This window comes from Oncorhynchus gorbuscha, linkage group LG22 (genome assembly GCF_021184085.1).
Source record: "Oncorhynchus gorbuscha isolate QuinsamMale2020 ecotype Even-year linkage group LG22, OgorEven_v1.0, whole genome shotgun sequence".
Taxonomy (NCBI): Eukaryota; Metazoa; Chordata; class Actinopteri; order Salmoniformes; family Salmonidae; genus Oncorhynchus; species Oncorhynchus gorbuscha.
Genome location: NC_060194.1, coordinates 49,091,175 through 49,107,205, shown reverse-complemented (window position 1 = coordinate 49,107,205; position 16,031 = coordinate 49,091,175). Strand labels below are relative to the sequence as shown.

General features: G+C 43.3%; 1 protein-coding gene across 1 annotated transcript in view; it reads left to right on the top strand.

The window, feature by feature from the left end:
• The first annotated feature begins 659 nt into the window (after nucleotides 1-659).
• Nucleotides 660-16,031, top strand: part of LOC124009837 (microtubule cross-linking factor 1-like) — a 271,598-nt gene continuing 256,226 nt past the window's right edge. The window contains 1 exon segment of the mRNA XM_046322025.1: nucleotides 660-2,104. Within this exon segment, the coding sequence (XP_046177981.1) occupies nucleotides 1,163-2,104 (942 nt within the window). The 5' untranslated portion in view covers nucleotides 660-1,162.

The window sequence follows — 16,031 nt, the reverse complement described above, 5'->3', positions numbered from 1 at the left end:
TTCTCTGGCAACAACACTGCCTCAAAACGTGCCCCCAGCACAAGGTTCACCTGTGTAATGATCATGCTGTTTAATCAGCTTCTTGATATGCCACACCTGTCAGGTGGATGGATTATCTTGGCAAAGGTGAAATGCTCACGAACAGGGATGTAAACACATTTTTACACAACATTTGAGAGAAATAATCTTTTTGTGCATCTGGAACATTTCTGGGCTCTTTTATTTCAGGTCATGAAACATGGGACCAACACTTGTTGCGTTTATATTGTTGTTCAGTGTATGTTGTTGCATTACCATCTACTCAGGGGTGTATTGGGGTTTTGTGAGAAACAAAGCGCATGCGCCTACATTAGGAACCACGGTAGGCTTCAGCCAGGTTCGAGACCGCAAGGTCATGGTTAGAAGGGATACAGCTTTTGTCAAATTCAAATGAACCGCAAAAGTACAAATATTACTTTGCATTTTTAGCTATCCCCCAAAACCATTTTCATACCCTTAACCTAATTATCATAACCTGCTACGTTAATTATTCTAACCTGCCGCGTGAATTCTAACCTGCTATGAAAAGTCAAATCCGACAAAAGATGTATCCCGTCTAGTCATTACATACCGCAGCGATTGCAGATTTTCCTTGTCAGATATACGGAAGGAGTGGGAAAGGGCAAAAGACCGCGAGCAGCCGACACACGGACAGACGGGGGCCCAGAGAGCGAGGAGGAGGACGAGTCGTATCAGGGACTAACAATACGACTGGATTCATTTATATCCAAACCTTACAATTAGCAACACTGCAGATTCCATCTGTGTCGCATCGGTTTATTTAGGCTACAATAATCTCGTTTATTTCAGCGATTCCTGCAAGGAGACTGAGCGGAGCCACCGGGCTGCCGGTACCGTAGAGGGGAGTACAATGACAACCTGGTGAATGTAGCCGATGATATTTACCTAATCAGACCGAATGGAATAAATCCGCGAATAGCCTAAAGGACCGGGGTGCGCATCCCGGGAGTGATGAGAACAACGGGGAGACAGGGCTGTGTTTCTGCTGCTGTCGGCTGTCAAATGTATTATTTATGTGTGTCGTGGACTGATCATTTGTTGATCCATCAACCCCCTCCCCTCCTCTACATATTCTCCACCGGTATCGTCGGAGTGTTGTAATATGGATCGTTCCAGTGGCTCTGGGACCAGCGAACCCACCAAACCGCCAAACCACCAGTTGGAGAAGAAACGGTTAAACCGAGCACCATCTCCGGCCAGGCCGTTCCTGAAGGATGTCCGCTCCTCGCCCAAACCAGCGGCTATCGTACCAAAATCCCCCAAACTCACCAAGCAGCAGCACTCCTCTTCCCCAGTGGCCTTATCATCCAATCAAAGCCGCATATCCAGGCGCACCCCAACCGGAGCGAAGGATAACAAACCCGCCACCGTGAAAAGTCACAGCACCAAGTCTTCGACAGTCACGAAGAAGACGGTTAAGGTCATTCAACATGCGGCGCTTGAACCTAAACCGACCACTGCAAGCGCCAGCAAACCGAGCCCGGACAGCAGCACCAGCAGTCCACACCTCGCCCTCAAAGCCAAGAAGAGTAAAATAGCCACGCTGACCGCGTCTCACCACGGCCCGCTCAGCCTTGGCTCCCCAATCCGCGTCCCAACCGGCGCTACCCCCCTCGGTAGCAGGGTCAGTCAGACCGACAGTAGCTCCGATCTCTCTGACTGTCCCTCCGAACCCCTATCCGATGAACAGCGCCTGGCTGCGGCCGCAAGCAGCGATGGGGAGTCGGGAGGCTCCGGGTTCAGCGATCAGGTGGATCATCCTGTCCAGGCGGCAGCATCAGCGTCAGACGCAGCCAGAGCGGCAGGGGCCACTGCCGGTAGTGGTGTTGGTTCGTTGCGCACCGCGGAGGGTAGCCCCGCGGCTGCTGGGAAAGGCGGCATGTCTCAGGCTCCAGGACCAGGTGCTCACGGAGGAGAGGGGAGTAAACATGAGAAAGCATCGACCACCGCACAGTTGATAAAACTGGAATGTAGCAAAGAGATAATCGAGGAGGATTTATTGCGGGAAATAGAAGATCTCCGCTCTGAAAACGAATACCTCAAGGTAAAAAGAGGCCGCGGGAAATGATTTGTGTTTCTATGTTTGTAATCCATACTGTGGTTTCTGCATCACCCATTGCTGTTCTGTAGGCTGCCCGCATAGTAATAGCCTCATTGATGATAGTGTGATTCACTGTATTACTGTTTGTTAAAGCTTCAGTGACCCCCCCCCCAAACCCTCCACTTCTGGTTTACCCTGACATGTACCTGCTATTTCTCTCCATATAGTTGACTAGTTGGTAAGGTTCTCTCTCTCTGTATTGTTGTGTATCATCAAGTTATGTTATGTTAGGACTATTACAATGAACCCCAATGACATCGGGAGAAGAACACAATCATTTTGTCTGACCAACATCAGTTTCATATTGCATAGCAGTTAGTTAGTTAGTTAGTTAGTTAGTTAGTTAGTTAGTTAGTTAGTTATTGCAGTTAAAGTACATTTCAAATTGTAAAAGAAAATCTGTCCTCCAAATACACTATATGATCAAAAGTATATGGACACCAGCTTGTCGAATATCTCATTCCAAAATGCAAGGGTATTAAAATATGGAGTTGGTCTCCCTCCCCTTTGCTGCTATAACAGCCTCCACTCTTCTGGGAAGGCTTTCCACTAGATGTAGGAACATTGCTGCTATAACAGCCTCCACTCTTCTGGGAAAGCTTTCCACTAGATGTTGGAACATTGCTGCTATAACAGCCTCCACTCTTCTGGGAAGGCTTTCCACTAGATGTTGGAACATTGCTGCTATAACAGCCTCCACTCTTCTGGGAAGGCTTTCCACTAGATGTAGGAACATTGCTGCTATAACAGCCTCCACTCTTCTGGGAAGGCTTTCCACTAGATGTTGGAACATTGCTCCTATAACAGCCTCCACTCTTCTGGGAAGGCTTTCCACTAGATGTAGGAACATTGCTGCTATAACAGCCTCCACTCTTCTGGGAAGGCTTTCCACTAGATGTAGGAACATTGCTGCGGGGACCTGCTTCCATTCAGCCACAAGAGCATTAGTGAGGTCGGGCACCAATGTTGGGCGATTAGGACTGGCTTGCAGTCGGCGTTCCAATTCATCCCAAAGGTGTTCTGTGGGGTTGAGGTCAGGGCTCTGTGCAGGCCAGTCAAGTTCTTCCACACCGATCTCGACAAACCATTTCTGTATGGACCTCGCTTTGTACATGAGGTCACTGTCAAGCTGAAACAGGAAAGGGCCTTTCACAAACTGTTGCCAAAAAGTTGGAAGCACAGAAACGTCTAGAATGTCATTGTATGCTGGAGTGTTAAGATTTCCCTTCACTGGAACTAAGGGGCCTGAACCATGAAAAACAGCCCCAGACCATTATTCCTCCTCCACTAAACTTTACAGTCGGCACTATTCATTGGGGCAGGTAGTATTCTCCTAGCATCCGTATAACACAAATTAGTCTGTCTAACTGCAGGATGGTGAAGTGTGATTCATCTCTCCAGAGAACGTGTTTCCACTGTTCCAGAGGCCAATGGCGGCAAGCTTTACACCACTCCAGTCGACGCTTGGCATGGTGACGTGAGGCTTGGCATTGTGCATGGTGACGTGAGGCTTGGCATTGTGCATGGTGATGTGAGGCTTGGCATTGTGCATGGTGATGTGAGGCTTGGCATTGTGCATGGTGATGTGAGGCTTGGCATTGTGCATGGTGATGTGAGGCTTGGCATTGTGCATGGTGATGTGAGGCTTGGCATTGTGCATGGTGATGTGAGGCTTGGCATTGTGCATGGTGATGTGAGGCTTGTAAGCAGCTGCCCGGCCATGGAAACCCATTTCATGAAGCTCCTGACTAACAGTTATTGTGCTGACAGAAACTGTTAAGAACTCTGTAGTGAGTGTTGCAACCGAGGACAGACTATTTTTATGCCCTTCAGCACTCAGTGGTCCCATTCTGTGAAGTTGTGTGGCCTACCATTTCCCGACTGAGCCGTTGTTGCTCCTAGACATTTACACTTCACAATAACAGCCCTTACAGTTGACCGGGGGGCAGCTCTAGCAGGGCAGAAATTTGACAAACTGACTTGTTGGAAACGTGGCATCCTATGACGATGCCACACAGTCACCGAGCTCTTCAGTAAGACCATTACACTGCCAATGTTTGTCTATGGAGATTGCATGGCCGTGTGCTCGATTTTATGCACCTGTCGGCAACGGGTGAGGCTGAAATCGCTAAATCCACTAATTTGAAGGGGTGTCCACATACTTTTGTTTATATAGTGTATGATGACATTCACTAGTACACACGTAAACTCTATGCCTACAGTAAATCCAATTTCAATTTTTCAAACAAACATTTTTGCTTTAGGCTATCTAGGTTATGCTGTGTATTCTCCTCTCCTCTCTTCATAATGGGCCAGTCCCAGAGGACCTGATAGCTGTCAAATGTCCAACCTGGACTCAGGGGTAGACGTAACATAGTAAACTTAAGTCCGAAACACTCCAATTAGTATTATACAGTGCCTTCGGAAAGTATTCAGACCCCTTGACTTTTTTTTAACATTACAGCCTTATTCTAAAATTGATTGAATCGTTTTTTTTTTACTCATTAATCTACACACAATACCCCATATTTACAAAGCAAAAACAGGTTTTTAGGAATGTTTGCTAATTTGTATGAAAATTATATATATATATTTTTTTACATAAGTATTCAGACCCTTTACTCAGTACTTTGTTGAAGCACCTTTGGCAGCAATTTCAACATCGAGTCTTCGTGGGAATGTAGCTACAAGCGTGGCACACATGTATTTGGGGAGTTTCTCCCATTCTTCTCTGCAGATCCTCTCAAGCTCTGTCAGGTTGGATGGGGAGCGAGGCTGCACAGCTATTTTCATGTCTCTCCAGAGATGTTCGATAGGGTTCAAGTCCGGGTTCTGGCTGGGCAACTCAAGGACATTCAGAGACCGAAGCCACTTCTGCATTGTCTTGGCTGTGTGCTTAGGGTCGTTGTCCTGTCAGGCTAAAGAGTTCCATCTTGGTTTCATAACTCCAAGCAGGCTGTCATGTGCCTTTTACTGAGGAGTGGCTTCTGTCTGGCCACTCTACCATAAAGGCCTAATTGGTGGAGTGCTGCAGAGATGGTTGTCCTTCTGGAAGGGTCTCCCATCTCCACAGAGGAACTCTGGAGCTCTGTCAGAGTGACCAGCTGGTTCTTGGACACCTCCCTGACCATGGTCCTTCTCCCCTGATTGGTCAGTTTGGGAGAGTCTTCGTGGTTCCACATTTCTTCCATTTAAGAATGATGGAGGCCACTGTGTTCTTGGGGACCTTCAATGCTGCAGAATGATGGAGGCCACTGTGTTCTTGGGGACCTTCAATGCTGCAGAATGATGGAGGCCACTGTGTTCTTGGGGACCTTCAATGCTCCAGAAATGTGTTGTTACCCTTCCCCAGATCTGTGCCTTGACACAATCCTGTCTCTGAGGTCTACGGACAATTCCTTCTGCCTCCTGGCTTGGTTTTTGCTCTGACATGCACTGTCAACCGTGGGACCTTTTTAAATGTATTTATATATTGAACATGTCTAAAAACCTGTTTCCACTTTGTCATTATGCGGTATTGTGTGTAGATTGCAGAGGATTTAAAAAATGTATTTAATAAATTTTAGAAGAAGGCTGTAACGTAAGAAAATGTGGAGAAAGTCCAGGCCTCTGAATACTTCCCAAAGGCAGTGTGTGTTACATTTCTATTCACTTTTGGATGTCCATCATCCACTTCGTATGTTAAGAACAATCCCACATTTACTCCTGAGGTGCTGTCCTGTTGCATCCTCTACAACCACTGGGATTATTATTATTTGACCCTGCTGGTCATCTATGAACGATTGACCATCTTGAAGAACGATCTGGCCTTAATGGCCACGTACTCTTTATTCTCCACCTGGCACAGCCAGAAGAGGACTGGCCACCCCTCAGAGCCTGGTTCCTCTCTAGGTTTCTTCCTAGGTTTTTGGTCTTTCTAGGGAGTTTTTCCTAGCCACCGTGCTGCTACATCTGCATTGTTTGCTGTTTGGGGTTTTAGACTGCTGGGTTTCTATATGAAGTACTTTGTCAAATTTGCTAATGTAAAAAGGGCTTTATAAATACATTTGATTTGATGATCTGTTACGAATTTGCAAAACGTATATGTTACGAATTCCAATTTCTTGGCTAACGTTAGCTAGGTGGCTAACGTTAGCTAGGTGGCTAATGTTATCTAGGTGGCTAACGTTAGCTAGGTGGCTAATGTTATCTAGGTGGCTAACGTTAGCTAGGTGGCTAATGTTAGCTAGGTGGCTAATGTTAGCTATCATACTAATTTGAGTGTCCCGGAATGTTTGTGTACTATGTTACATCGTCAGGTGTTCAAATAGACAGCTGGGGCCATAGTCACACACTTCCTCTCTCCTCTCCTCTCCTCTCCTCTCCTCTCCTCTCCTCTCCTCTCCTCTCCTCTCCTCTCCTCTCCTCTCCTCTCCTCTCCTCTCTGTTTCCACTCTCCCCACTTCTCTCTGTCTGTCTCTCTCTCTCTCTCCATTTCCTCTCTTTCGCTCTCATTATGTCTGTCTCTCTCAATTGCAATTTCAATTTAAGGGTCTCTCACTCTCCCCTCTCTCCCACTACATAACACAACCTCAACTCCGACAGCTCTCTCTTCTATTCCTGCAACATAATAGTATCATTAAGTCACAAAATCATTATAAGTTTATTGATTATTTCAGGGAACAGAAAAGGAAGTTATATTAAAGCGCTGTTGGATCATGTCGGTTAATGATGGTTTATGATCATCAGTATTTTGATGTAACAGATTGACAACTTTTACAATAATCACCCTTTCCACTTCAAGTCGGTGCGTTGACGAGCAGATTCCAGAGCAGTCGCTATCCACCATGCAAAGCAAACATTAAACAAGATGATCTCAGGAAATGAAGACTTTACTTGAGAGTCACAGCTAATAACAGTCCTGTTGATGACTCAGTGATGTGGTAAACTACTACCCAGAATGGTCTGTTCAGCCTCAGAAGAAAATACTACCCTGTGTCAGGTAAACATAGTATCGAACCTGTCCATTGATTTAACTGACTCTCTGAATTTCCATTAGTCAGCTCCTCCATACCATTACAGGTAGTCAGCTCCTCCATACCATTACAGGTGGGCAGCTCCTCCATACCATTACAGGTAGTCAGCTCCTACATACCATTACAGGTAGTCAGCTCCTCCATACCATTACAGGTGGGCAGCTCCTCCATACCATTACAGGTAGTCAGCTCCTCCATACCATTACAGGTAGTCAGCTCCTCCATACCATTACAGGTAGTCAGCTCCTCCATACCATTACAGGTAGTCAGCTCCTCCATACCATTACAGGTGGGCAGCTCCTCCATACCATTACAGGTGGGCAGCTCCTCCATACCATTACAGGTAGTCAGCTCCTCCATACCATTACAGGTAGTCAGCTCCTCCATACCATTACAGGTGGGCAGCTCCTCCATACCATTACAGGTGGGCAGCTCCTCCATACCATTACAGGTGGGCAGCTCCTCCATACCATTACAGGTGGGCAGCTCCTCCATACCATTACAGGTGGGCAGCTCCTCTATATCATTACAGGTAGTCAGCTCCTCCATACCATTACAGGTGGGCAGCTCCTCTATATCATTACAGGTGGGCAGCTCCTCCATACCATTACAGGTAGTCAGCTCCTCCATACCATTACAGGTAGTCAGCTCCTCCATACCATTACAGGTAGTCAGCTCCTCCATACCATTACAGGTAGTCAGCTCCTCCATACCATTACAGGTAGTCAGCTCCTACATACCATTACAGGTGGGCAGCTCCTCCATACCATTACAGGTAGTCAGCTCCTCCATACCATTATAGGTGGGCACTACTCTACTCTACTCTACCTGTATAGGCTACTCTACTCTACCTGTATAGGCTACTCTACTCTACCTGTATAGGCCACTCTACTCTACCTGTATAGGCTACTCTACTCTACCTGTACAGACTACTCTACTCTACCTGTATAGGCTACTCTACTCTACCTGTATAGACTACTCTACTCTACCTGTATAGACTACTCTACTCTACCTGTATAGACTACACTACTCTACTCTACCTGTATAGACTACTCTACCTGTATAGACTACACTACTCTACTCTACCTGTATAGGCTACTCTACTCTACCTGTATAGACTACACTACCTGTATAGACTACTCTACTCTACCTGTATAGACTACTCTACTCTACCTGTATAGACTACTCTACTCTACCTGTATAGGCTACTCTACTCTACCTGTATAGACTACTCTACTCTACCTGTATAGACTACTCTACTCTACCTGTATAGGCCACTCTACTCTACCTGTATAGACTACTCTACTCTACCTGTATAGACTACACTACTCTATTCTACCTGTATAGACTACTCTACTCTACCTGTATAGACTACTCTACTCTACCTGTATAGACTACTCTACTCTACCTGTATAGACTACTCTACCTGTATAGACTACTCTACTCTACCTGTATAGGCTACTCTACTCTACCTGTATAGACTACTCTACTCTACCTGTATAGGCTACTCTACTCTACCTGTATAGACTACTCTACTCTACCTGTATAGACTACTCTACTCTACTCTACCTGTATAGGCTACTCTACTCTACCTGTATAGACTACACTACTCTACTCTACCTGTATAGGCTACTCTACTCTACCTGTATAGACTACACTACCTGTATAGACTACTCTACTCTACCTGTATAGGCCACTCTACTCTCCCTGTATAGACTACTCTACTCTACCTGTATAGACTACTCTACCTGTATAGACTACTCTACCTGTATAGACTACTCTACCTGTATAGACTACTCTACCTGTATAGACTACTCTACCTGTATAGACTACTCTACTCTACCTGTATAGGCTACTCTACTCTACCTGTATAGACTACTCTACTCTACCTGTATAGACTACTCTACCTGTATAGACTACTCTACCTGTATAGACTACTCTACCTGTATAGACTACTCTACCTGTATAGACTACTCTACCTGTATAGACTACTCTACCTGTATAGACTACTCTACCTGTATAGACTACTCTACCTGTATAGACTACTCTACCTGTATAGACTACTCTACCTGTATAGACTACTCTACCTGTATAGACTACTCTACCTGTATAGACTACTCTACCTGTATAGACTACTCTACCTGTATAGACTACTCTACTCTACCTGTATAGGCTACTCTACTCTACCTGTATAGACTACTCTACTCTACCTGTATAGACTACTCTACCTGTATAGACTACTCTACCTGTATAGACTACTCTACCTGTATAGACTACTCTACCTGTATAGACTACTCTACCTGTATAGACTACTCTACCTGTATAGACTACTCTACCTGTATAGACTATTCTACCTGTATAGGCTACTCTACTCTACCTGTATAGACTACTCTACTCTACCTGTATAGGCTACTCTACTCTACCTGTATAGACTACTCTACTCTACCTGTATAGACTACTCTATTCTACCTGTATAGACTACTCTACTCTACCTGTATAGACTACTCTACTCTACCTGTATAGACTACTCTACTCTACCTGTATAGACTACTCTATTCTACCTGTATAGACTACTCTACCTGTATAGACTACTCTATTCTACCTGTATAGACTACTCTACCTGTATAGACTACTCTACTCTACCTGTATAGACTACTCTACCTGTATAGACTACTCTACTCTACCTGTATAGACTACTCTACTCTACCTGTATAGACTACACTATTCTACCTGTATAGACTACTCTACCTGTATAGACTACTCTACCTGTATAGACTACTCTACTCTACCTGTATAGGCTACTCTACTCTACCTGTATAGGCTACTCTACCTGTATAGACTACTCTACTCTACCTGTATAGACTACTCTATTCTACCTGTATAGACTACTCTACCTGTATAGACTACTCTACTCTACCTGTATAGACTACTCTACTCTACCTGTATAGACTACTCTACTCTACCTGTATAGACTACTCTATTCTACCTGTATAGACTACTCTACCTGTATAGACTACTCTACCTGTATAGACTACTCTACTCTACCTGTATAGGCTACTCTACTCTACCTGTATAGACTACTCTACTCTACCTGTATAGGCTACACTACTCTACTCTACCTGTATAGACTACTCTATTCTACCTGTATAGACTACTCTACTCTACCTGTATAGACTACTCTACTCTACCTGTATAGACTACTCTACTCTACCTGTATAGACTACTCTACTCTACCTGTATAGACTACTCTACTCTACCTGTATAGACTACTCTACTCTACCTGTATAGACTACACTACTCTACCTGTATAGACTACTCTACCTGTATAGACTACTCTACCTGTATAGACTACTCTACCTGTATAGACTACTCTACTCTACCTGTATAGGCTACTCTACTCTACCTGTATAGACTACTCTACTCTACCTGTATAGACTACACTACTCTACCTGTATAGACTACACTACTCTACCTGTATAGACTACTCTACCTGTATAGACTACTCTACCTGTATAGACTACTCTACCTGTATAGACTACTCTACTCTACCTGTATAGGCTACTCTACTCTACCTGTATAGACTACTCTACTCTACCTGTATAGACTACACTACTCTACCTGTATAGACTACACTACTCTACCTGTATAGGCTACTCTACTCTACCTGTATAGGCTACTCTACTCTACCTGTATAGGCTACTCTACCTGTATAGACTACTCTACTCTACCTGTATAGGCTACTCTACTCTACCTGTATAGACTACTCTACTCTACCTGTATAGACTACTCTACTCTACCTGTATAGGCTACTCTACCTGTATAGACTACTCTACTCTACCTGTACAGACTACTCTACTCTACCTGTATAGGCTACTCTACTCTACCTGTATAGACTACTCTACTCTACCTGTATAGACTACTCTACCTGTATAGACTACTCTACTCTACCTGTATAGGCTACTCTACCTGTATAGACTACTCTACTCTACCTGTACAGACTACTCTACTCTACCTGTATAGGCTACTCTACTCTACCTGTATAGACTACTCTACTCTACCTGTATAGACTACTCTACTCTACCTGTATAGGCTACTCTACTCTACTCTACCTGTATAGACTACTCTACTCTACCTGTATAGACTACTCTACTCTACTCTACCTGTATAGACTACTCTACCTGTATAGACTACTCTACTCTACTCTACCTGTATAGACTACTCTACTCTACTCTACCTGTATAGACTACTCTACCTGTATAGACTACTCTACTCTACTCTACCTGTATAGACTACTCTACCTGTATAGACTACTCTACTCTACCTGTACAGACTACTCTACCTGTATAGACTACTCTACTCTACTCTACCTGTATAGACTACTCTACTCTACTCTACCTGTATAGACTACACTACTCTACTCTACCTGTATAGACTACTCTACTCTACTCTACCTGTATAGACTACTCTACCTGTATAGACTACTCTACTCTACCTGTACAGACTACTCTACTCTACTCTACCTGTATAGGCCACTCTACTCTACCTGTATAGGCTACTCTACTCTACCTGTATAGACTACTCTACTCTACCTGTATAGACTACTCTACTCTACCTGTATAGACTACTCTACTCTACCTGTATAGACTACTCTACTCTACCTGTATAGACTACTCTACTCTACCTGTATAGACTACTCTACTCTACCTGTATAGACTACTCTACTCTACCTGTATAGACTACTCTACCTGTATAGACTACTCTACTCTACCTGTATAGACTACTCTACTCTACCTGTATAGACTACTCTACTCTACCTGTATAGACTACTCTACTCTACCTGTATAGACTACTCTACTCTACCTGTATAGACTACTCTACTCTACCTGTATAGGCTACTCTACTCTACCTGTATAGACTACACTACTCTACTCTACCTGTATAGACTACTCTACCTGTATAGACTACTCTACTCTACCTGTATAGACTACACTACTCTACTCTACCTGTATAGGCTACTCTACTCTACTCTACCTGTATAGACTACACTACTCTACTCTACCTGTATAGACTACTCTACTCTACCTGTATAGACTACTCTACTCTACCTGTATAGGCTACTCTACTCTACCTGTATAGACTACTCTACTCTACCTGTATAGGCTACTCTACCTGTATAGGCTACTCTACTCTACCTGTATAGACTACTCTACTCTACCTGTATAGACTACTCTACTCTACCTGTATAGACTACTCTACCTGTATAGACTACTCTACTCTACCTGTATAGACTACACTACTCTACTCTACCTGTATAGGCCACTCTACTCTACCTGTATAGACTACTCTACTCTACCTGTATAGACTACTCTACTCTACCTGTATAGGCTACTCTACTCTACCTGTATAGACTACTCTACTCTACCTGTATAGGCTACTCTACTCTACCTGTATAGGCTACTCTACTCTACCTGTATAGACTACACTACTCTACTCTACCTGTATAGGCCACTCTACTCTACCTGTATAGGCTACTCTACTCTACCTGTATAGACTACACTACTCTACTCTACCTGTATAGGCCACTCTACTCTACCTGTATAGACTACTCTACTCTACCTGTATAGGCTACTCTACTCTACCTGTATAGACTACACTACTCTACTCTACCTGTATAGGCCACTCTACTCTACCTGTATAGGCTACTCTACTCTACCTGTATAGACTACTCTACTCTACCTGTATAGACTACACTACTCTACTCTACCTGTATAGACTACTCTACTCTACTCTACCTGTATAGACTACACTACTCTACCTGTATAGACTACACTACTCTACTCTACCTGTATAGGCCACTCTACTCTACCTGTATAGACTACTCTACTCTACCTGTATAGGCTACTCTACTCTACTCTACCTGTATAGGCCACTCTACTCTACCTGTATAGGCTACTCTACTCTACCTGTATAGGCTACTCTACTCTACTCTACCTGTATAGACTACACTACTCTACCTGTATAGGCTACTCTACTCTACTCTACCTGTATAGGCTACTCTACTCTACTCTACCTGTATAGGCTACTCTACTCTACTCTACCTGTATAGACTACACTACTCTACCTGTATAGACTACTCTACTCTACTCTACCTGTATAGACTACACTACTCTACCTGTATAGGCTACTCTACTCTACTCTACCTGTATAGACTACTCTACTCTACCTGTATAGACTACTCTACTCTACCTGTATAGACTACACTACTCTACTCTACCTGTATAGACTACACTACTCTACTCTACCTGTATAGACTACACTACTCTACCTGTATAGACTACACTACTCTACTCTACCTGTATAGACTACACTACTCTACTCTACCTGTATAGACTACACTACTCTACCTGTATAGACTACACTACTCTACCTGTATAGACTACACTACTCTACCTGTATAGACTACACTACTCTACTCTACCTGTATAGACTACACTACTCTACTCTACCTGTATAGACTACACTACTCTACTCTACCTGTATAGACTACACTACTCTACTCTACCTGTATAGACTACACTACTCTACTCTACCTGTATAGACTACACTACTCTACCTGTATAGACTACTCTACTCTACCTGTATAGACTACTCTACCTGTATAGACTACACTACTCTACTCTACCTGTATAGACTACTCTACTCTACTCTACCTGTATAGACTACACTACTCTACCTGTATAGGCTACTCTACTCTACTCTACCTGTATAGACTACTCTACTCTACCTGTATAGACTACTCTACTCTACCTGTATAGGCTACTCTACTCTACCTGTATAGACTACTCTACTCTACCTGTATAGACTACTCTACTCTACCTGTATAGGCTACTCTACTCTACTCTACCTGTATAGACTACACTACTCTACCTGTATAGGCTACTCTACTCTACTCTACCTGTATAGACTACACTACTCTACCTGTATAGACTACTCTACTCTACCTGTATAGACTACTCTACTCTACCTGTATAGACTACTCTACCTGTATAGACTACTCTACTCTACCTGTATAGACTACACTACTCTACCTGTATAGACTACTCTACTCTACCTGTATAGACTACTCTACCTGTATAGACTACACTACTCTACCTGTATAGACTACTCTACTCTACCTGTATAGACTACACTACTCTACCTGTATAGACTACTCTACTCTACCTGTATAGACTACACTACTCTACTCTACCTGTATAGACTACACTACTCTACTCTACCTGTATAGACTACACTACTCTACCTGTATAGACTACACTACTCTACCTGTATAGACTACTCTACTCTACCTGTATAGACTACACTACTCTACCTGTATAGACTACTCTACTCTACCTGTATAGACTACACTACTCTACTCTACCTGTATAGACTACACTACTCTACTCTACCTGTATAGACTACACTACTCTACTCTACCTGTATAGACTACTCTACTCTACCTGTATAGACTACACTACTCTACTCTACCTGTATAGACTACACTACTCTACTCTACCTGTATAGACTACTCTACCTGTATAGACTACACTACTCTACTCTACCTGTATAGGCTACTCTACTCTACCTGTATAGGCTACTCTACTCTACCTGTATAGACTACTCTACTCTACCTGTATAGACTACTCTACTCTACCTGTATAGACTACTCTATTCTACCTGTATAGGCCACTCTACTCTACCTGTATAGACTACACTACTCTACTCTACCTGTATAGACTACTCTACCTGTATAGACTACACTACTCTACTCTACCTGTATAGGCTACTCTACTCTCCCTGTATAGGCTACACTACTCTACTCTACCTGTATAGGCTACTCTACTCTACCTGTATAGACTACTCTACTCTACCTGTATAGGCTACTCTACTCTACCTGTATAGACTACTCTACCTGTATAGACTACTCTACTCTACCTGTATAGACTACTCTATTCTACCTGTATAGGCTACTCTACTCTACCTGTATAGACTACTCTACTCTACCTGTATAGACTACTCTATTCTACCTGTATAGACTACTCTACTCTACCTGTATAGACTACTCTACTTGTATAGACTACTCTACTCTACCTGTATAGACTACTCTATTCTACCTGTATAGGCTACTCTACTCTACCTGTATAGACTACTCTACTCTACCTGTATAGACTACTCTACCTGTATAGACTACTCTACTCTACCTGTATAGGCTACTCTACTCTACCTGTACAGACTACTCTACTCTACCTGTATAGACTACTCTACTCTACCTGTATAGACTACTCTACTCTACCTGTATAGACTACACTACTCTACCTGTATAGGCCACTCTACTCTACCTGTATAGACTACACTACTCTACCTGTATAGACTACTCTACTCTACCTGTATAGACTACTCTATTCTACCTGTATAGACTACTCTACCTGTATAGACTACTCTACCTGTATAGACTACTCTATTCTACCTGTATAGACTACTCTACCTGTATAGACTACTCTATTCTACCTGTATAGACTACTCTACCTGTATAGACTACACTACTCTACTCTACCTATATAGGCTACTCTACTCTACTCTACCTGTATAGACTACACTACTCTACTCTACCTATATAGGCTACTCTACTCTACTCTACCTGTATAGACTACTCTACTCTACTCTACCTGTATAGACTACTCTACTCTACCTGTATAGACTACTCTATTCTACCTGTATAGACTACACTACTCTACTCTACCTGTATAGACTACTCTACTCTACCTGTATAGACTACTCTACTCTACCTGTATAGACTACTCTATTCTACCTGTATA